Genomic DNA, 22,287 nt, shown 5'->3' on the forward strand with positions numbered 1-22,287 from the left:
ACTGTAGGGGCGTGTCTTAATCATTCATTTTATAGAGTAACCATTTTTTGTATAAACTTCTCGAAACTTGGGCCACAGTAAATTAATGTGTGGCTTATCGCACATGTCTGACACTTCAAAAGACTATTTTTATCTTATTTAAAATAAGTTTTAAAAATGAACATAGTTATTTACGTGTTACATATACCTTTTTATAAAAATCGACCTAAACAAGGCATGAAGCCACTTGATGTAAGGAGTTAAAAAAATACTATTTCAAGGCCAAGAAAGATAAGTGTTAAATGGAATATATTATGATCCAGAAAACAGCAATTCTTCCCTCTTTGTCAGAAGCATCGCCCATGGAATGTGAGGACTAAAGGACAAAATAAGGGAAGCAAGAGTTACGTGGCTGCCAAGAACAGAAGCCGTAAAGAATCATTGGGTATTTCGCTCGTGTTCTTTTAAACCCAAGCTCAAAGTTTCGCAGTTGTCTGCCCCTTTTGATCATTTTTTTTCTTTTGGTGTTGTGAAAAAATAAATGGCTGATTTACTTAGGTAAATAAGTATTAAAACTTTTTTTAAAAAAACTTTAAAAAAACAAACTAAACTCTTTGTTGTTAATTGACGGGGATCAAAATGTTACCTTTTTATCAGGTTAATGCAAAAGTTTTGCCGGTTTGTACAAGGGAAATTTTAAACGATTATAATTTATTTTATGCATATTGTTATTACTGAAACATATCACCATGATTAATTTTTAACTTTTTTATTTCAGATTATTAAAATAACATTCATAGTTTTTTGCAATATTTTCACCCACGTTGAGCCAAAAATGACCTTCTTTAGTCAATAGAAAGGGAGTCATCTTCCACCATAATAATGCTCGTCCTCACACAGCACTACTGACCAAAAATCTCTTAGGAAATTTTGGCTGGAAAATCCTGGCTCATCCTGCATATTCTCCTGACCTAGTTCCCTCAGATTATCACTTATTTCAAGGATTACAGAACCAATTAGATGGCATCAGATTAAAATCATAATAGGAGATTAAACATAAGTTAGATTTATATTTCACAATAAACCTAAATAATTTTACAAGTGAGCCATTTATAATCTCGTTGACAAATGAAATCAAATTATAGAAAACAGAGGCCGTTAATTACTATGTATAAAGATTTTTGAAAAGCACCCAACTTTTCATGACAATGGTGAAATTTTAATTCGGTAAAAACTTTTGCACCGACTTGATAATTAAAGTTACTTTTTTTATGACGAGACAAGTTTCGTGAAAAAGGAAGCGAAGAGGAAGGGGAAGGAAGAGGGTGGAGATTGGTCCTAAAATTCCATCGTTCTTCAAGTTCACGTTTAATTTCTTTACTTGTTTCGTCTATTAAGTAAACGGCATAATCACGTTGACACACCGGTTCTCATTAGATTACCGAAGTTAAGCAACGTTGAGTCTGGCCAGTACCATATGGGTGACCAATTTAGGAATGCCAAGCGCTGTCGACACCTCCCTGCAAGAATTGCAAAATCCTAACGTCGCCAGCTCCCTTAACCGAGATATACATGCGCCTGAGGACCGCTTGTGAATTTCATACTCCCATGGAACTTCCTCCTTTGGAGGAAGCCGGTTAAACCAGCATAGGGTTAGTGTCGTTTCCATTTTAAGTAAAGGATGCTTTCTTTCTGTCCAACACCCCACCTGTCCTATCCAGCTCTTTAACTACATTAACTAAGTAGAATCTTTTCTTTCGTTGGTGAGTTTTTATACACAGTTATTCCCCCCACCCACACCCACACAATGTGATTAGGCAAAAGAATGTAAAGATTACTACTGCTCAAATGTGCATTTGTAGTAAGGAGTTTGCTTAAATCGGTGAAAACTCCTTTGAATCTGATCATCCCATGCACACCTCCTCCCCACCACCACATGCACACAAAATAAAATCACCCTAAACTCGCTTGTTTCATTAAAAATAAAAATAATAATTTTTTTTCTTACCCCCAACACAGTAAAGTCGATAATGTTGAAAGGAACAGCATTATAACGCAGTGCATTCCAAAACGAGAAAGGTAACGTATTTCAATCTCTGCACCCAGAAATGGTCCTTAAATGAATCTGTGTGTTTGCCAAAATATGCCTAGAAAAACAAAAGTATTTTAAATCATTGCCTTAATGCCGGTCATTTTCTTTGTTAAAATTCTCGAATAGTGTTTGAAACAATAAGCAATAAAAAAAAAGGTGCAGAATAGTTAACACTCGAGAACTTAAAAACCAAATAAAACAACATTTTTCTATTCTAATTCTACTGAAATCGTTTGGTTGTTTTTAATGTTTGAAAATGATTTGTAAAATGTTTTTATCATTGACAAAAACGTACAGATTAGTTCCATCCGCTAAAACTAGGTTTGCTCCTCCATATTTTTTTTTTTTTAGGTCAGAGGTAAAACTAGCTTTTTTTTTTAGGTCAGAGGTAAAACTAGCTTCTTTTTTTTTTTAGGTCGGAGGTAAAACTAGCTTTTTTTTTAGGGCGGAGGTAAAACTAGCTTTTTTTTTTTTTTTAGGTCGGAGGTAAAACTAGCCTTTTTTTTTTTTTAGGTCAGCTTAGGTATTTCTTCAGAATTTTTTTCATTAGGCCAGTTGCTCCTATCACAACTAGTAAGGAACCATGTCGTTTTAAAATCATTTTTTAGATCCTGATATTTTGTTATGTTTTCCTGTTCAGTTCTATTAAGGCCATAGTTATTTGGGACGCTAACATCAATAATGAGTGCACTTCTTTCAGGCTTGTTTCATATTACAATGTCTGGTTTGATGACGTCTTTTATGCATCTGCTCGCCTGTATATCAAGAACACTGTCACTTTTCCGTTTGATGTTATCGGTGATGCCTCATGTTTCCAGATTCTTGACAATCAGTCAAGTTGCATCTTTCTACAGATCTTCCAACAGAGGTATTTACATACTTTGTTGTGGCGGACAGTGTAAAGACCATCTGCCAATAAGGTTTTGTCACCCAAACATTAGGTGGCTTGGGCTCTCAATTGCTGAGTGGCAAAACCTGCACTGGCCATTTGTTTGTAGACCAGCCATTTTTATTCATCCATATGTGAGTAATCCCTGATCTTGACTGGCTACAATGAATCTTTCTTCATCAAATGGAAGTCTCCCACTCTTGAGCCATTGGAGTAAAACATGCCTGTCTATATATTTCTGGTTAAGAATGATTCATGTATATAGAGAGAGATTTCAATGGGAAATTTCCAACAACATTAATCCACAAACTTCAGATTTATGATAGATATTTCGGTTCATTTTCTTTTAATTCACTTAATTATTCTTAGCTGTTATTCCTTATAGTTCATACCCCTGATATTCGACAACCTGTGTATGTGTGTACGGCAGCAAATTTTATTCTAATGCGTTTTATATAAATTGTGTGTCATTTTGTTCTTTATGAATTCCGGTGCGTTAACTATTCTGTACTTTTACCAAATTCTCCATAAAGTTCTTTTTTTACCTCTCAAACATTGACTTAGTTAAGAAGTTAAGCGCATTCATTTTACTTTTCACGATCGAAATATGTTAGAGTACAGCTTTTTGTGGTCTCTTGGTTTTACCGGATTCTAGGACAAGAATTCTTCTGGTCTGGTGGAGTGTCCAGATTAGTGCTATTACTTGAGATGCAACATCACTTGGAAAAGGTGTGCTATTTGCCATATAAGACAGTGTGTAGTCGTGCTAAGGGGATCTTATTTGGGCTTCAAATACTATTTTAAATATTTGTTCAGGTTTAATATTTGTAGGGTTTAGTATCCTCATACCAGGTTGTCCTGAGAAACACTTGTACAGATACCGAAGACACTCGAGGATGGTGTCTATTAGGTAATTCAACCTCTCCTCTTTTTCAATTTTCTTATCATCTTGTTTTTGCTGGGGATGGAACATTCTACCGGATGCCAGACGTTTACCTGCTATTTAAGACACTCTATCTGAGAGATCTTTTTAAGATTCTAACCGCTCCTTTAAGTGCTTTAATTTCTTGTATCACTCTTGCACTTGGTTCACCGGGTATATTTGCTTGGTAGTTTTTTAAATTCTTTCTCATGAATCCAATTGCTCGTATAATTACTGGAATGATGGAAATCTTCCTAAGATTCCAATTTCTTTTCATATCGCACATAAAAACTTTAGTATTTCGTTTTTTCTTTCCCCTCTCAATTCTGTTTAACCCACCATCATTAGGGATACTGACTTCCACTATGGTTGCTTTTTTCTCCTTCTTGTCTCACGTCACTGCGTCAAGTTTAAAACCACCGGTTTCTATGTACGTAACTATAGGAACTGCATTATTATAGTATGGATGGTCACATTCAATGCTGCCAAGACTAAACTTGTTTCCTAACTACAAGAAACCATTCTCTACCACCAATAGCAATGGCCAAAGACTCTTTATCTGAAAGTATATCTTTTAAACTCCTCGGCCTAACGTTCACAGGAAACATGAGTTGGAACAATTACATTGAGAGCATTGCCAGGACCACTGCGAAAAACGTAGGTTCTCTCTACCGTGCTAGAAAGCTACTAATGCCCGAAAGTATCTTGTACCTCTATAAGGCCACCATTCGCCCATGTATGGAGTATTGTTGTCATATTTGGGCTGATGCATCTGCTACTAGTCTCTCACTTCTAGACAAGGTTCAAAAGAGAGTCGCCAACCTGATAGGTCTTGAACTGTCATGTAAGCTTCGGTCTCTGCCCCATCAACAAAATTTTGCATCCCTCTGCCTGTTCTACAAGTACTTTAATGGTAAATGCTCCGACGAACTGCAAGCACTTGTACCCCCTCGATGTAAATACCCCCAACAAGCAGCTAAATCCCACCCCTTCACAGTTGAGATCTCTAGATGTAAGAGAGTTTTCTACTCCAGTAATTTCTTCCCCAGAACCGCTAGACTTTGGAATTCCCTTCCAGGCTCCTGCTTCCCCAACTGTACTGACATGCAGAAGTTCAAGTGTAACGCGAACTGACATCTTGCTGCCCAACTCCCCACATAGTACCCTTGTAGCTTATGTCCCTGATAGTAGCCCCCTACATCAAAGTGGCAATGTGCCTTGTTTGAGGTGAAAATGTAATATATATATATATATATATATATATATATATGTATAAATAAAGTGTATGAAATTGAAATTCTCAACAGAAGTTCGCATTCAATGTGAACAGACATCTTGCTGCTCAACTCCCTACACAATATCTCTGTAAATTTTTACCCCAAAACATTAGTCCCTTACGTCAAATTGGTAGTATGTCTTGTTTGAGGTAAATTAACAATAAAAATATATATACGAAGTGCTTTTATAAGTCTACAGACTTTTTTTGTACAGGCATTTAAAATTGTCGTAGACTCTTAAAAATTCAGTAAGTTGTTGCTATACATCTTATGAGATGATTGACCAATTTTTACGATTTCAGGTTCAAATGAACAGCTACAGCAGGAATTGGAATACACCCTATTAAAGATGATTGTCACAACTGTTGAATTTCAAAAATGCAATCTAGACGTGAAGACACGAAAGAAGAACGATATACAATAAAATTCTGTTTTAAACCTGGCCACAGAAACGTATGGAATGCTTCAGACTGCTTTTGGACCATCTTCCATGAAGTTTTGGAGTGGTATAAGCGATTCAAAGAAGGCAAGGAGTCTGTGAGGGATGATGAGAGGAGTGAAGGAAGTAAGGAAGTCTGAACACCAGAGTTGTGTAAAGGATATCATGGATAAGGATTGTCGTGTGTCTATAGAGACAATAAATGCACAGTTTGATGTCAGTGTGGGAACTGTACACGCAATTATTTGCGAGGAATTGAAGATGGGGAAGATTTGCACAAAGTTTGTTCCAAGTGTGCTCAGAGAAAGAAAGAAAGACGTTGTCATGACAACAGATGCGCATCAAGACAGTTCCTTACCCTTCCTATCGTCCAGATCTTGCTCTCTCTGACTTTTGGTTATTCCTTAAGCTCAAGGAAATCCTTAGAGGCTGTCGTTATGAGACATTTGAGGAGATGAAAGAGGCTGTGATGAGGGACATTGACATGCTCACACAAGAGGACTTCCATGGGGCTTTCCAAAAGTTGTTGGAACTGTACAAGTGTATTGCAGCCGGAGGAGATTACTTCGAAGGGGACTAAAGTTTCATGTGTGCCCATATGAAAGAAGTCTGGAAACTCATTTAAAGCACCTCGTATTTCAAGTTATTTTCTTTTCATGTAATGCATTTTATTCAAATTAAATGTTTTTGTGCTTAAAAGAAATATATGTAGAATTTATATGCAGAGGCAGAGTCTGTGCCAGTTTGGTGAGAAGTTTGGTGTGATGTTTATAAACCTTTAAATACAAAACTGATTTATATGCCAAAATAAATAAAAAATAAAATTTAAAAAAATAAAAAACAAGCTAACTAGTGCTTAGAACTTTTCATATTTTTCAATTTCTGAATTTTTAGAAATTTGAAAATTATTTAAAATTACTTCAGTTCAAAGTGACAGCACGCCCTGAAATCGTACTTTTCCCTTTACTTTTTTTTCTAATCTTGTTAGAAAAACACGGGACTGCTCCACCCACTCCTGGCATTGAAATCACGCCCGAAAACCCCCGGCATTAAAGATTTCTCACCCTAAAGAGAAAGATATTATGTTTGTTGTTGATGTATTCTATGTTTAGTAAACGATGATGTTAATACTGTATTTTCAAGTTGAATCTTAATATTGGTCCCTTTTTTATTTTATCCCCGTTATTTCTATCCATCCCCACACACACACATTTCCTTTCCACGCTTTTATCATTTCCGTTTTTCTCTCTTTCTTTCTTTGTTTCTTTCTTTCTCACTATATCTTCCAATTTTTTTATTCTCTCTCATTCTCGTTTACAACCTCTGTATCCCTCATTCCCTTTTTTTATTCATTCTTTCTCTCTCCCTTTTTTTATTGCCACCGTTTTCTTTTTTTTTTTTTTTTTCGCTCTTTCACGCTTTTCCTCCCCTTCCTTTCTTTCCCACTCCCTCTCCCTCTCCCTCTTCCTCTTACTCCGCTCCTCTCTCTCTCCATTTCATTTTTACCCATTTTTATTCCTTCTTTCTTCCTCAGCGTCCTTCCTCTCTCTCTCTCTCTCTCTCTCTCTCTCTCTCTCTCTCTCTCTCTCTCTCTCTCCCAGCCTTTTTATTTTATACTTATAAGCAATATCATATTTTACAATGTATGTTTAAATCATTATTATCTCTCTTCATACATTGACTATATATTTTATTTATAAACGTGCTGATAAAATATTTATGTGTATGTAAAATTTATGACATCTTTTGTTTCTGAACAGGTTCAAAAACAACAGTTTCATAAAATATATCATGAAAAAACATAAAGAAAATATTGTAATGAATCATTGATTTAGACATTTAAAAATTAAACCATTGATTCATTGAATCAATGGTTTAATTTTTAAATGTCTAAATCAATTAGCATTCGGTCCTGGATATGACCTTAAACTATATCCGATGGTGAGGTCCCAGCTTGCAGGCCTTAGGGAGTGTGGAGCCATCCTTTAATTACCATTGCTCCCAGGTCCACTCTGACCGGGAGTGGTAGCACCTGTTATGGTCCCAACTATGGGTTAAATAGAATACGACTTAAAAAACAAATATACTATATTAAAAAATTGTTCTTCAAAATCACCAGATTCGACATTAAATAACCTAAAAAGGGTTGATATGCCGAAAAACAAAACAACTAACCAATCAATTAGCATTCGGGATGATAAAATGCACATTTAAGCATTTCTACAAGGGTCATTCAAAAGTAAATCCTCCTATTTTTTGTAACTCAAAAGTTGAAGAACTACGAAGACCGGAGTAGTACCATTAAAATGAGCGATATTTTGTGCTCCAAAATGTATTTTTCTACATAGTCAATCCACTGCTGCCAGGAATTCAATGATACAGGTCTGCTTCTGATGCACGTCCATGGCCGGGGTTGCTTTCTTAGCGTCTAACACCGTCAACATCTGCAACGAAGAAACAATACTTTCAGATCATGAATGCATAAGTTCAGTCATCATAACAATGCAATTTATAATCACCTCTGATTCGTTCGGATGGAATAAAAAGTAGGAGGCATTACTTTTGGAACGCCTCTCATACTTTATTTTCTTACCTTGTTTTTGCTTGGGATGGAGCATTCTACTGGATGCTAGACATTCACCCACTATTTCAGACACCCGAACCAAGAGATCTTTTAAAGAATTGTAATCATCCCTTTAAGTGGAATTGTATTTCGTTTGCACTTGGTTCACTGGATATATATAGGTTTTGAAATATTTTAACATGAATTCGGTTGCTCTTATAATTAATTGAATGATGGCAATCTTCCTATGATTCCAGTTTCTTTTCATATCGTACATAAAACCTTGATATTTCGTTATCTTTTCCATCTCAGCTCTGATTTCAACAGGGGTTGTCGGCCATCTTGTCCCATATCATCAAGTCATATTTAACATCTCCGTTTTGCGCTTTCTGAGATTAATTTCGATTCTTCTATTGATATTAATGATCTACATGTGTATAGTTATTTGTGCCTTGTCCGTTTGGACTCTTCCACGCATTTGCATCGTCTTGCTATTTTTCATTCATAATTGGACGCGTCTCCAGTCTTGAATATCATGCTTGTCCTTTTGGGGTTGTCTTTGCTGCACTCCACTTCCAATTTGTTCTTTTTATACCGATTCCCTTCTGACAGTAACTGCTCTGGTATTGATGCTATATTCCCAGAATTGATAATGTATTGCAACATCATCAATCAAGCTTCATCTTTGTTTCTGTAATTTCAGTGCTCATTATTCTGTCTGGCTCCCCTGCTCTAATCACACAAATTTTGCTGGTGAAATTAGTTTCAATCTCTGTCTCATGACTTGTCCCAAATCGTCACTTTCTCTATACGCTTTCCTGATAATGACTTCCATCAAACATCCTTACTTAATCTTTTTCTTTCTTTTTTTACATAGGAGTCATCAAGGCCCGGAGGCCACTCGAGGATAAGGGTTATAGAGTGTACAGTAGTAAATGGGATAATATCGTAGTAATCATTAGTAGTGGAAATTTGGTAAATTGGATTATTTAAGAGGGTGGTTCATCAAGAATTTGTTTATGTTGGACTCGAAAACAACCAAGTTTTAGTCAGCTGGGAAGCATGCAAATGGGAGAGAGTTCCACAGGCGTGCACTTCTAAGAAAGAAGCTTTGTTCATGGATCTATGTTTTGATTTAGACACAGATAAAGTGGGGAAAATTATTGACAGTGGTTTCAGCCAGACGGGTGTTTTTCATGAAATATTGGTGAGAGGGGACCAGAGATTGGAGCTCAGATGAGCACTTGCCATGAAAAAAAAAAAAAAACGATAAAACAAAGACAGGCTCGCAACCTCTCTTTTGTGGAAAATAGGTTGCAGGAAAGAGAAAAGTGTACCCCCCACTAAGCTACAAAGTCTATTTTGAACTCTGTCAAGGCAGGATAAGCTGCTTCTAGCAACTACTGCCCAGATGTGGCAGCAGTACTCCATCCTTGGACTTTTTCTCACTTCTATTCCTAAATCTTGTTCTCTTTCCTGTTCTCCTCCATTTTCTTTTCTGATAATGCTGTTGTTGTTGTTGTTGTTGTTGTTGTTGTTGTTGTCGTCGTCGTTGTTGTTGTTGAGGAGGAGGAGGAGGAGGAGGAGGAGGAGAAGGAGGAGGAGGAGGAGGAGGAGGAGGAGGAGGAGGAGGAGGTTGATTTTTCTGTAAAGTTTTCTATTGATCGTCACTTTCACGAGAAGTTTAACAACCGGAGCGCTTATTGGGATTGCCTTTGCAGCTTCCTATGTGACGTTTCATGAAGTCATATCTTTGATATGTCTCGGAATGATGCTGCTAAGGAGGTTACTGACTGGCTTCTTATTGGAATTGATACCTTCATCCCTCATCTTAAATTTTAAACCTCATTTTCCTCCCCGGTTTTCATGTTTGTGCTTCTGCCATTACCCATTGTAATCATTTCTTTAATGTACCATCCTGATGGTTCTGAGGCTTGTAGACAATCCTGCAGAAGAGCTAGTAATACCTGCTAGAGAGCAATCTCTGTAGCTAAGTCTAGCTATTCTCAAAGAATTTCTGACCTTATCTCAAAAGTTCAGCTTTCGTGATTTTTTGGAGAATCTATAAAAGTGACAGTCTGCTATTCTTCCTCTTTTCAGGGCATTTCATTTTATTTTAAGATTAGGTTAATCTCTTTGCTCGACTTTTTTGCTGACAATTCTTCTCTTGATGATTCTACTACTCCTTGTCCGGATTTTCCTTTGAAAACTGATCAGTCTCTTGATTTTATAATCATTACTCCAAAGATGGTTGCTAGGGTTCTTGCTGGTGTTGACCAATCTAAGGCTTCTGGTCCTCACTCGATTATTGTTGTTGTCCTGAAACGTTGTGCTTCAAAACTTTCTTCTATCCTCTTCAAAGTATTCAATCTCTCTTTGTATCAGTCCTGTTTCTTTTCTTGTGAAAAAAAAAATCCTCTGTTGTTCCGAGCTTTAAAAATGAAAGTGATCAGTCTGATCCCATTAAGTATCACCACGATAGTCTTTCTTTCTTTTATTAGCAAAATTTTTGAAAACTTGGCCAATGGAAAGCTTCTTCATTTTCTGGAAAGTCTTTTTAGCGATGTTAAATATAGCTTTTATAAAATAAAATATGCATCAAGTGTGCTTAAAAGCCAAATCACAACGCAATATTAGGAATACTTGATGCGTATTTTATTTTATTCAAATTAAAACAACGTTTCTATATTGAACTCTCATCCTTGACGTTATTCTCGTGTTGCCTGTTCAAACATTTCATATAGCTTTTATAGTTTTCGTTCAACAGATGGTCTGTTGTAACTGAGCGCTTCTGTCGGTTTACGGATAATTTTGGAAAGGGTAGAAACATTTCAAAGGCATTTGACAGTGTGGAATTCTTGTTTTGATTATGATCTTAATGGTTCTTGATATTATTATGGCTTTTCTTTCTGATCAGAGCGTGCAATTAACTCTGAATGGTGTCTCGTCATTTTCTTTTCCTATCAGTGCTTGTACTCCTCAGGGCTCCATTCTAGAACCAACTGTTTTTTCTCTATGTAAATGACTTTCCAGGGAATATTATTTAGAAAATTAACATTTATGCTGATCATACGACAGTCTATTCTGGTATTGCTTCTTGCCCATCTTCCCTTGATCAGTTGAAATATGCAGTTGATCTAAAAGTTGATCTAGAACTTGATTTAGAAGTTGATTTTGAAGTTGATCTAAAAATTTATCTAGAAGTTGATCTAGAAATTGATCCAGAAATTGATCTAAAAGTTGATCTAGAAGTTCAGTAATGAATTTTTTGAAATGTTGCTTTTAAACTGAAATGTAGCAGATTATGATACACCGAGTTGTGTGGCAAGAATTCATGTAGAAAGTGTTGTTTGGCAGAGAAAACAAGGATTGAGGTGAGGGAAAAAGCCTTGAGTGTAGGTTGGGTGAAGAAAACGCAACCTTTATATACTGTTAGGTCGGGTGCTGATGATAAACGGTTTGATAAGATCTGATTGGTCGGCATTAATGATCATGTTCACAGAAAGAATGAAATTATGATGATTTCCAAGCTAGGTTGTTCAAAGATCAAATATTCGGTTTTGTTAGGAATGCCAAGCCATAAACGAGGTGGTGGGGGCACGATAAATCTACTAACCAATTTGAAAGACCCTTTTACAAGTTTGAAAGCTGAATTCAATATTGATGCGTTTGTTGGCTCCGAGGAAAATGTTTGTTTTGATGTCAAAACTAGTTCTGAATTGATGAATAATATAAAAAATTATTTTAACATGTTTATTTTTTAATTGCTTTCAATAAACGACCTTTTAAGTCTAAAGCAAAATATTAATAAGGTTTGGGGTATTCGTGACTGCTATAATTGCATAAAACTGGAGAGAAAAAAAACTGCAATATGCATTATACATTTATGATTGCATTCGATTGAAAACGTTATTTCTCCCCTGTTTTTGCTGTTGTTGTTAAGCAAGCCTCACTTTTTGCTCCAGAAGATTGTGCCTCAGGGTTGTCTGATCTGCGTGAAGTCCTCCTGATTTGTCACAGCTATTCCTTAACCTACATTTTCACTTCCTCTATCACTGTGACGAAGGGTTGGACTTTGGGGTTGGTTAAGGTCGATATTGTTTCTTTTTCATATTCATTTTATAAAATTCAATATTTTTTGTTTCACTAAATTGATTTATCAAACTATTTCATACTATTTGTATGAATTAATCAATTGTTCTCATCTTTCGTTTCTGAATTTTTGGAGATGAGGATTGATTATTCATATTATTTATCTGTGCTTAAATCTAAACGTAGATTACATGAACAAAACTTCTGTGGAACTCTCTTCTGTTTGCCTGCTTTCAAGCTGACTACAATTTGGTAGTCTTCAAGTCCAATGTAAACAAATTCTTGATGAACTGTTCCCCTTAAGTAATCCAATTTACCAAATTTCCACTACTAACGATTACTACAATATTATCCCATTGACTACTGTACACTCAATAACCCTTATCCTCGAGTGGCCTCCGGCCCTTCATAAGTGGTGACACCTATGTAAAAAAAAAAAAAAAAAATTGGATTCTTCCGACCATTTTTCTCATTTGGAGTGTTAGTTTCAATCAATGTAACCTCCGACCTTCTTCAGATGTATTTTGTTGAACTCTGGAATCTGCACAGAATTTCGAACAGAACCTTTTATTTAATCCACAGGGGTTAAGGGTTAGAGTAGCATGCTCTCATTCCGTCAGTCATGACTGGGTAGAAACTCTTAGCCTGCACTGAGGATTGAACCTTCAACTTCTACAAATGTAACTTTTTACAACTGAATTTTACCAAGTTCTTTTTTTTTTTTTTTTACATGGGGGTCACCACTTATCAAGGACCGAAGGCCACTCAGGGATAAGGGTTATTGTGTGTACAGTAATCAATACGATAGTGTTGTAGTAATCATTACTATTGGGGGTTTTGATAGAGTGTCTTACTTAAGGGGGCGGTTTGTCAGGAGTTTGTTTATGTTGGACTTGAAGACGTCCAAGTTGTAAGGCGGGAAACAGGCAAGTGGCAGAGAGTTCCACTGGCGTGCAGTTCTAAGAAAGAAGCTTTGCTCATGGAATCTACGTTTGGATTTAGGCACAGATAAAGAGTGGGGAAAATTATTGACAGTAGTTTCAGCCAGGCTAGACAGGTGTTTCTCGTGAAAGATTGGCGAGGGGGGGATGAGGGATTGAAGCTCAGACGAGCACCTGCCATGGAAATAGCGATAAAACAAGGATAGTCTCGCAACGTCTCTTCTGTGGGAGAGAGGTTGCAGGGAAGAGAAAAGGGCATCCCCCACTAAACCATGAAGCCTATTTTGTACTCTGTCAAGGCAGGATAGGCTGTTTTTAGCAGCTCCTACCCAGATGTGGCAGCAGTACTCCATCCTTGGACGTAGTTGGCTTTATCTACTTCAGTAGTAAAATGTTACACTTCAGGAGATTGAGGGTTCGATCTTCAGGGTGGATGACACTCAAAATAAACCTGAAGAAGGTTGATGGTTACATCAACCAAAACATTGAGAACAGTAGACCAAAGAATACAAAAAATATGAATATCCTCATCTTTTTATATTCGGCCGATGTAATCTTTGGCCTTCTTCAAGTGCATCTTTTCAAACTTGGGAACATTTCAGTTGAACTCAGGAACCTTGAAGTTTAAACTGAACCATTTATCTAATCTATTTAATAGCACAGCCGAGATGAGATCTGGTCCACGTGCTTTTGAAGTGTCTAGGTTTTTTATAATAGCATGTACCTGAGAAGGGGTGATTTTCAAATCGTCTAGTGTGGCGCCTGTTCACAGAGGAAAATCAGGGAGGGAGTGGTGTACCGAGTTCAGTGTGGAGTTTGAGGCAAACTGACTGGCAAGCAGATTAGCCTTGTCAGTTGCCGTGCAAGCAGCCTCATTATTGTTTGTTAGATAGGGAATAGTTGACTGTCTATTATTTACTACGCTGTTGTAGATTTTCCAAAAATCCCGAGTTCCTAATTTCTGTGCTTCGATGCGTTTTCTGGTGGTTTCAGAGTAATCTGTCTTAGCTGTCTCTATCACTCTCTTACAATTATTTCTAGCTTCTATAAACTTCTGTTTATTTGAACTGGACTTATGTCGGTTGAATCTGCAGAACGCATGCTGCCTTTGACAAATGGCAGGTGTACAAGCAGAAGTAAACCATTGAGGAGAGTGGGGCTTGCTATAGAATTTCCGTGCGGGAACATGTGCTTCAATAGCAGTTTTGAACCATTCAGTGGTCTCATTTGCACACTGTTCCACTGGAAGAGAAAAGATATTTTGCCATGGGGCATCTCTGATGAGTTCCCTAATCAGTAATACGAGTAATACCTCGTTGTTTTGAGTAGTGGGTCTTCAGTTTTAGGGCGAGAATTTAGGCTGATTTCTACCATTATCATAGCGTGATCAGCATTCCTGAGTGGGCTGTGGGCATTTGTTGTACAGTCATTGGGAACCGTTGTCAGTTGTCAGAAAGAGATCTAGAAGTGAGGCATGTTGATCTTGCTGGTCTGGGAAACGTGTCGGAAATGTAACCAACTGAGATAGGGAATGGGATATAGAGAAGCTATGTGTTGTGCTACTAGCTACGTCTGTGTGATTAGAGAATCCTAGCCAGTTACTGTGGTGGACATTGAAGTCACCAAATACATGTATTTGTGCGCTAGCATCGAGGGAAAGTGCTATATCTATGCTGTCTGAGACTTTGTTTATTAGGGTACAGTCTTGGTTTGAGGGAGAGCGGTAGAGAAAATACAAGTAGCTAATATTGTGTTGCATATTTAGTCTGAAGCAGATAAAGGCCTGGTCGTCTGATTCTAGTTTTATTTCTCTAGTCAGGGGGAGGTGTTACGAATATAGACTCCAAGCCCATGCATATGTCTGTCGAATCCTTACGGTAGAGCGGGAGATAACCAGGCATGTTAAAGTAGTTAGAGGGAATGGAGGAGTGAAGGTTAGTTTCACTTAATGCTAAGATATCCAGGGCGTTTACAAGGAGAAATGACTCAACATCATCTAAGTTAGTCTAATCCCGCGGATATTAGTAAATGCAAGCCTCAAGAGAGGAGGCAGGTTGGTTTTCTTTGAGTTTGGTCCTGGTTTAAATGTAACTTTTGCTTGAGCTGTCATTTTATTTTATTTAAAAGTTTCAGTTAGGGTGAGTGAGTGAGGGGGTGCTGGACAAGTAGTTGTGCAGAATACCAGACATGCAATACAAGTAGACCATCAGCTGTCCTCACCCACAGGATTGTGGCCTCAGGAAAGCCCACCGGGGATGAGTGCAGGGTCCCTTTCCATGGCACTACAAACATCCCGATATTTTACAACTGTTGATGGAGCAGCCGCTCTGAGCGCTACCAAAGAGTTAGGGTTCCTGTACTATCAGTTGGAAACAGTAGCCAGGAACTGTCAATTCGGTACCCTCAATTCATTAGGCAAAGCCAGCCCAGTCCAACTGCACCGACATATATGGCACTGAAGCACCCCACTGTGTCCAGTTTAGGGGGATGGGATGTGGCGGGAGCAGGAAAAAGCGGCGTTCATTGCCCTAGTCAGGAAACAAGGTCAACCACTGGGTGATTCAGACGAGTCCCTGTGATAGTACCTCTACGCCTGGCCAATAGGCAAAGAAGGAGTATGAAAGCCGGGCGATAGAAAGAGCCTATCTCCTCCTTAAGCAGTTTAGGTTTGCCAACCGGTGATTTGTTTGAGTCACCAACTCTAGGAAGGTTGTTGTCCAGGACTGAAGAGGCCTCCCTCCCCTAGGTTTAGCTTCAGAGTTTTCCTTCTCCTAGACGGATGACCTGGGAAGATCTACGGGTCCATCAGCTCCGAGGGGGTTCGCCCCGCGCCTGGGTCCTAATCCAGGTATTTCTGTGACCCCGCATGGGTAGTTAATATTTATTGGTTATTTAGGTTAATATCTCCTGAAAAAATCGAGCATTTAGGTTAACTTCTACAGAAAATTTTCACTCCTCAAACGTGGTTAAAAAAGGACATTACTATGCTTTCCATTTTCATTTTTTCATGCAGTGGAAGCAGCTAAATTTGCAACAGCATTGGATTGAGAGAGACGAGTTAATGTATGGTTAGATATAGTTTTGTAAGTTTAGGAATGTATGGTTAGATATGGTTTAGTAAGTTTAGGAATGTATGGTTAGATATGGTTTAGTAAGTTTAGGATTAGGATAAAGTGTTAAAGTATGATTTACTTGCTATTAGAAATTATGATTTGGTGCCCAAACTGAATATTTAATTTTTTTTTTTTTTTTTTTTTTTTTATTACATTTTCACCCCAAACAAGGCAAATTGACACTTTGGTGTAGGGGGCTACTATCAGGGGAAACAACTACTGGGGTACTATGTAGGGATTTGGGCAGCAAGGTGTCGGTTCACATTACACTTGAACTTCTGCACGTCAGTACTGTTGGGGAAGCAGGGACCTGGAATGGAATTCCAGAGTCTTGCGGTTCTGGGGAAGAAACTATTGGAGTAAAAAGATCTTTTACATCTAGGGATCTCTACAGTGTGGGGGTGGGATCTAGTAGCCTGTCGGGTTTGTCGAGGGTGCTCGCGTCGTGGGGGCACAAGTGATTGCAGTTCGTCAGAGCATTCACCACTAAAATACTTGTAGAAAAGGCAGAGGGATGCAACATTTCGTCGATGGGACAGAGGCTGAAGCTTAGATGCCAGTTCAGGGCCTATCAGGTTTGCGACTCTCCTTTGAACCTTGTCAAGGAGCGAGAGACTAGTAGCAGATGCACCAGCCCAGATGTGGCAGCAATACTCCATACATGGGCGAATGGTGGCCTTATAGAGGTACAGGATACTTTCGGGTGTTAGTAGTTTTCTAGCACGGTAGAGAGAGCCTACCTTTCTTGCAGCGGCCCTGGCAATGCCTTCAATGTAATTGTTCCAACTCATGTTTCCTGTGAACGTTAGGCCAAGGAGTTTGCAAGATGTACTCTCAGATAAAGAGTCGTTGGCCATTGCTATGGGTGGTAGAGAGGGTTTCTTGTAATTATTGAATGAAACTAGTTTAGTCTTGGCAGCATTGAACGCGACCAACCACTTTTGTCCCCATTCCACTACAGATTGGAGGTCTTCCTCTAGTGTTTCTGCCATTTCTTTAGAAATGTGTTCATTCGTCTTCCTGTCGTGTCTGCCATAGAGTGTAGTGTCATCAGCATATATACCCATCTCAGAGGCAATGTTGTCGGGGAGGTCATTTATGAATATCAGGAACAATAGAGGTCCAAGGATAGAACCCTGGGGCACTCCCACATTTATATCATATTGTTTAGATGTGCGACCGTCGAGGACTACCTGGATTTTTCTCTTATCTAAGAAGGATTTAATTATGTTAAGTATTCTACCAGTGATACCGTATGATCTGATTTTACTGAGGAGACCCTCATGCCATACCCTGTCAAAAGCCTTAGATATATCTAGAGCTACCGCTCTGCCTTCCCCCGCTTTGTCCAGTGAATGGTATATACGTTCAGAGATCACAGTGAGGATGTCTGCTGTGGAACGGGCTTGTCTAAATCCATATTGTTTGTCAGTCAGTAGTTTAGCATCTGTAAGATGATGGACTAGAGCATGGTTAATTATGGTCTCAAATATTTTGGCAAAAAGTGGGAGGAGGCTAATGGGGCGATAATCTGATGGGTCAGTCCTTTCGCCAGAATTCTTGAATACTGGTACAACAGAAGCAGTTTTCCAACAGCCCGGAAAGCAAGCTTCATTAAGACATTTGTTGTAGAGTTTGGAGAGAACTGGAGCTACTTCGGCTGAGCACTTTTTTAATAGCACAGCTGGGATAAGATCGGGTCCACATGCTTTTGAGGTGTCAAGGTTTTTTATGATAGCATGCACCTGAGCAGGGGTGGTTTTCAGATCGTCTAGTGTGGCGTCTGTCCGCATAGGAAAGTCAGGTAGGGGGTGGTTGGAAGGGTCCAGTGTGGAGTTTGAGGCAAACCGACTGGCAAGCATGTTAGCCTTGTCGGTTGCTGAGGAGACAACCTCGTGATTGTTGGTTAGTGGGGGAATTGTTGATTGCCCATTATTTACTACACTGTTGTAGATTTTCCAGAAGTCTCGAGTTCCTAGTTTTTGTGCTTCGATGCGCTTTTTAGTGGTTTCCGTAAATTCTCTCTTAGCTGTCGCTATTTCTTTCTTAACGTTATTTCTAGCTTCTATATACTTCAGTCTGTTTGAACTGGACTTATGTCGGTTAAACCTACGGTATGCATGCTGCTTTTGAGTAATGGCAGTTGCACAAGTCGACGTAAACCATTGGGGAGAGTGGGGCTTACTATAAAATTTCCGCATGGGAACATGCGCTTCGATTGCAGTTTTGAACCAGTCAGTGGTCTCGTTTGCACATTGTTCAGCAGGGAGAGAGAAAATATTTTTCCATGGAGCATCTCTAATTAGTTCCCTGATGGCTTCCCAGTCAGCCTTATTATAATATCTCGTTGTTTTGAGCACTGGCTCTTCAGTTTTGGGTCTAGAGTTTAGGGCGATTTCAACCATTATCACTGCATGATCAGCGTTCCCGAGTGGGCTGTGGGCCTTCGTTATGCAGTCATCGGGAACTGTGGTCAAAAACAGATCTAGAAGTGATGCGTGTTGTTCTTCCTGGTCAGGGAAACGGGTTGGAAACGTAACAATTTGTGATAGGGAGTGAGATATAGCGAAGCTATGGGTTGTGCTGCCCGCTGCATCTGTGTGAGTAGAGAATCCAAGCCAGTTTTTGTGGTGAACATTAAAGTCACCAAACACATGTATTTGTGCGCTAGTGTCGAGGGACAGTGCCGTGTCTATGCTGTCAGATACTTTGTTTATTATGGAGCAGTCCTGAGTCGAGGGAGAGCGGTAGAGAAAATAATAGTAGCTAATACTGTGTTGCACGTTTAGTCTAAAGCACATAAAGGCTTGATCATCTGTTTCTAGGTTTGTTTCTCTAGTCAAGGGAAGGGTATTACGAATGTAAACTCCAAGTCCGTGCATATGTCTGTCAGAGTCCTTACGGCAGAGTGGGAGATATCCAGGCATGTTAAAGTGGTTAAAGGGAATGGAGGAGTGTAGGTTAGTCTCACTTAGTGCTAAGATATCCGGGGTATTTGTTAAGAGAAATGCTTCAACATCAGCTAAGTTAGTTCTAAGCCCACGGATATTTGTGAATGAGAGCCTCAAGGGAGGAGGCAAGTTGAATTTGTTTGTCCCTAATCCTGGTTTAAGCTTATTTTTAGATTGTACTGTCGTCATATTTTTTTTAAGAGTTTCGGTAAGGGGAACTGAAAGATAAGATATATGCTCAGTAGAGATACAAGAGAACATTTGATATGGAGTACAGTTATACCTGATAGATATAGGTTATTGCATATTCTGTAAGTATAGTTAAATATAGATGGATGGATAAGTAGTATTGTATACAAATGCATGGAATTTTAGACAATTTGAGTAAGTTGCCTTCAGACTTCAACGAAGGAGGATGACTTCGCCTTTCTCTTAATATCCGGAAGTTTGTATTTCAATGGAGTACCGGTTTAGTTTGTGTAATAATTATTGCAATACTATCACTTAACAAAGAGATATTAACGGTCGCTGTTCATTATAGATTACTTTAAGTCTATGTATAGGACTATGGCTAGTAAGTATTTACTTAGAAGCTTAGTTATGGTTTAGGAGTTATAATCAGGGGCATGCCTAGGAAATCTTTAGGTGTTAATGGTTATCGATTTATAAGTCTGTTAGGGTCAAGGGCGAAGAGCAAGGACCTCTCTAAGTTACGTGAAACGGATTAGGTTTAGTGGCAACTTGGGAAATAGAGCAGTTTGATTTGTTAGTGATCAGGAGAAAGAGAATTTAAGTAAAAAAGAAAAAGGTTTGTCATGCAAAACAGACAAGGCAGTCATCTTGGAGGTAAAGTATCTATAGGATGTACTTAGTATACAAACAGCAGTATTTTGCAGTTTTGAGAGGAATTATAGGTACAATAGTTTCGTGATTTATTGTACAAATCCGTAGTCTAGGTCAGGGATGAAGCACTTCTAATATTGTACCTATTTACTATGCCTCCCCACGGGACAGAGTTAGACACCAGGGTCGTTTTTTAACGTGGAGAAAAGGTACAAAAATAAAAATTGTCTCAGTCGTGAAGGATTTCTCCTCCACCGAAAGAGAACAAGAAATAGAAGTGCATCATCTGAAGAACAGATACCAGATACTACACTTTGATCTTGTCCCGAAGGCCAAGCACTTCTAATATTGTAACTGGGTTTATCTAATTTTAAAAGTACTTGAATAGAGTATTATTTTTCTTGAGATAATAATAAGAAAGAATATATCAGCTTTGTGGGTGTGTCTTGTGTAGTTTCTCACTTTCAGCTGGACACACACACACACACACACACACACAGCTCTCTTTTGTACAATGCATAATGACATAGCAAGGGAACATGGCAAAAACATTACGTGGGGAGATAATACTGATTAAACAATTCAAAAGTGCATGCACGAATAACATCTTTCTCTTAGAACCTCTCTCTCTCTCTTTCTCTCTCTCTCTCTCTCTCTCTATATATATATATAGATAGATAGATAGATAGATAGATAGATAGATAGATAGATGTGTGTGTTTTCCGTGATATAAGTGTTCTTTATATTTTCAATTAAAATATGTGTAAAATACGTTTATAAGCCTTATCTTCGAGTGGCCTCATGGCCTTGATAAGTGGTGATGCCTATGTAAAAAAAAAGAAGTCAAATTACAACGCAAAAAAAAAGTAACTCTGCAGACAACAACATTTATTAACTGTTTTTTTCTTCAATTCGACATATGGTGAGAAAAAAGAAAAAAATGTATAAAATTCTGAGGATGGTGTCTATCGCCGAAATATTAATTTAAAACAAATAAATATTTTCATAATATTGCGTTGTAATTTGGCTTATAAACGTATTTTATTTTAAAATTTAAACAACACTTATATCATGGAAAATACAACTGTGACTTTCATATCATGTGCTCCAAGCGCATTCTTCCGGCATTTGAAAATAGCACCGCAGGCGAACAACACACTGACTCTTTACTTATAAATGTATTTATACATTTAAAAAAAAAAAATATATATATATATATATCGACCTCTATCCTCTCTCCACCTCAATCCACCCTCTGCCCTCTCTCCTCTCCCCAATCAAGAATGATTTTCCATCCTATCAACGAGGACAGAACAGAGACTACACTTTGAAATATTTATTTGCACAAAATATAAAAAATTGAAATTTGAACAAATTAGACACAAGGCCAATCACAAGTGTGATGATAATGGGTATCATTGGTCATCCTTAGTCTCAACTACTTAAAAATTGTCTATCCTACTCTTAACTAGAAACAGCTCAGTTGCCACAATACCACATTCACTCCAGGGGCTGCCCAACTTAAGTTAAACTCAAATTTGAAAAAGTTTTATTGAATCATAAATATATCAACAGGTTTCATTTCACTGGCGAAGGGGTGGGGAATAAACAAAAAACAAAAAACAACAAAAATTGGTTTGAAAGGCCTTCCCAATTCTTTAAGGCAAGAATAGTATATTTTTGTTAAAGTTTCGCACCAAAGATCGATGGTACAGAATCTCTCTACATGTCGACAACGACTTGACCAATTTTGTTGTTACGCACCCCACACCATGTATGACTATTATATAAAAAAAAAAATATATGCATCCAAATTTTGCCTGAGGTAATGATGAAAGAGAGCATATAAGCTTTGTGGGTGTGTTTTGTGTAGTTTTTGACTATTGACTGTACAAACACATACAAACAATTCTCTTTAGAATAATATACAATGAAATACGTCCTAGCAACGAAAAATCGTTACATGAGGAGATATTCTGATTATTTGCTTTGTTTTGTTTTTGTAGTGTTCAGTTGGATAAAAAAGAGGTGAGCCAACATAATTCCGTCCAACAATCAAATTTTCATGCAATTGTGAAGAAAGCCACTCGACAAAAAGCCATCCAAAATACATTGAAGCGAAAAATTCATTTATTGAAGAAAGGTATGACAATTACGATTTTGTTTCTATCTATTATTATCGTTGT

The 22,287-nt window shown here is 38.0% G+C and overlaps 1 protein-coding gene across 3 annotated transcripts in view; it reads left to right on the forward strand.

Annotated features, from left to right (window-relative positions):
- Positions 1–22,287, forward strand: part of LOC145241295 (voltage-gated delayed rectifier potassium channel KCNH8-like) — a 504,754-nt gene that overhangs the window by 476,439 nt on the left and 6,028 nt on the right. For all 3 annotated transcript variants that reach the window (XM_080104041.1, XM_080104042.1, XM_080104043.1), the window contains one exon: positions 22,108–22,244. In XM_080104041.1, the coding sequence (XP_079960167.1) occupies positions 22,108–22,244 (137 nt within the window). The remainder of the gene's footprint in view (positions 1–22,107; positions 22,245–22,287) is intronic.

This window comes from Euprymna scolopes, chromosome 20, assembly GCF_053919585.1.
Source record: "Euprymna scolopes isolate OS-2025 chromosome 20, ASM5391958v1, whole genome shotgun sequence".
Classification (NCBI taxonomy): Eukaryota; Metazoa; Mollusca; class Cephalopoda; order Sepiida; family Sepiolidae; genus Euprymna; species Euprymna scolopes.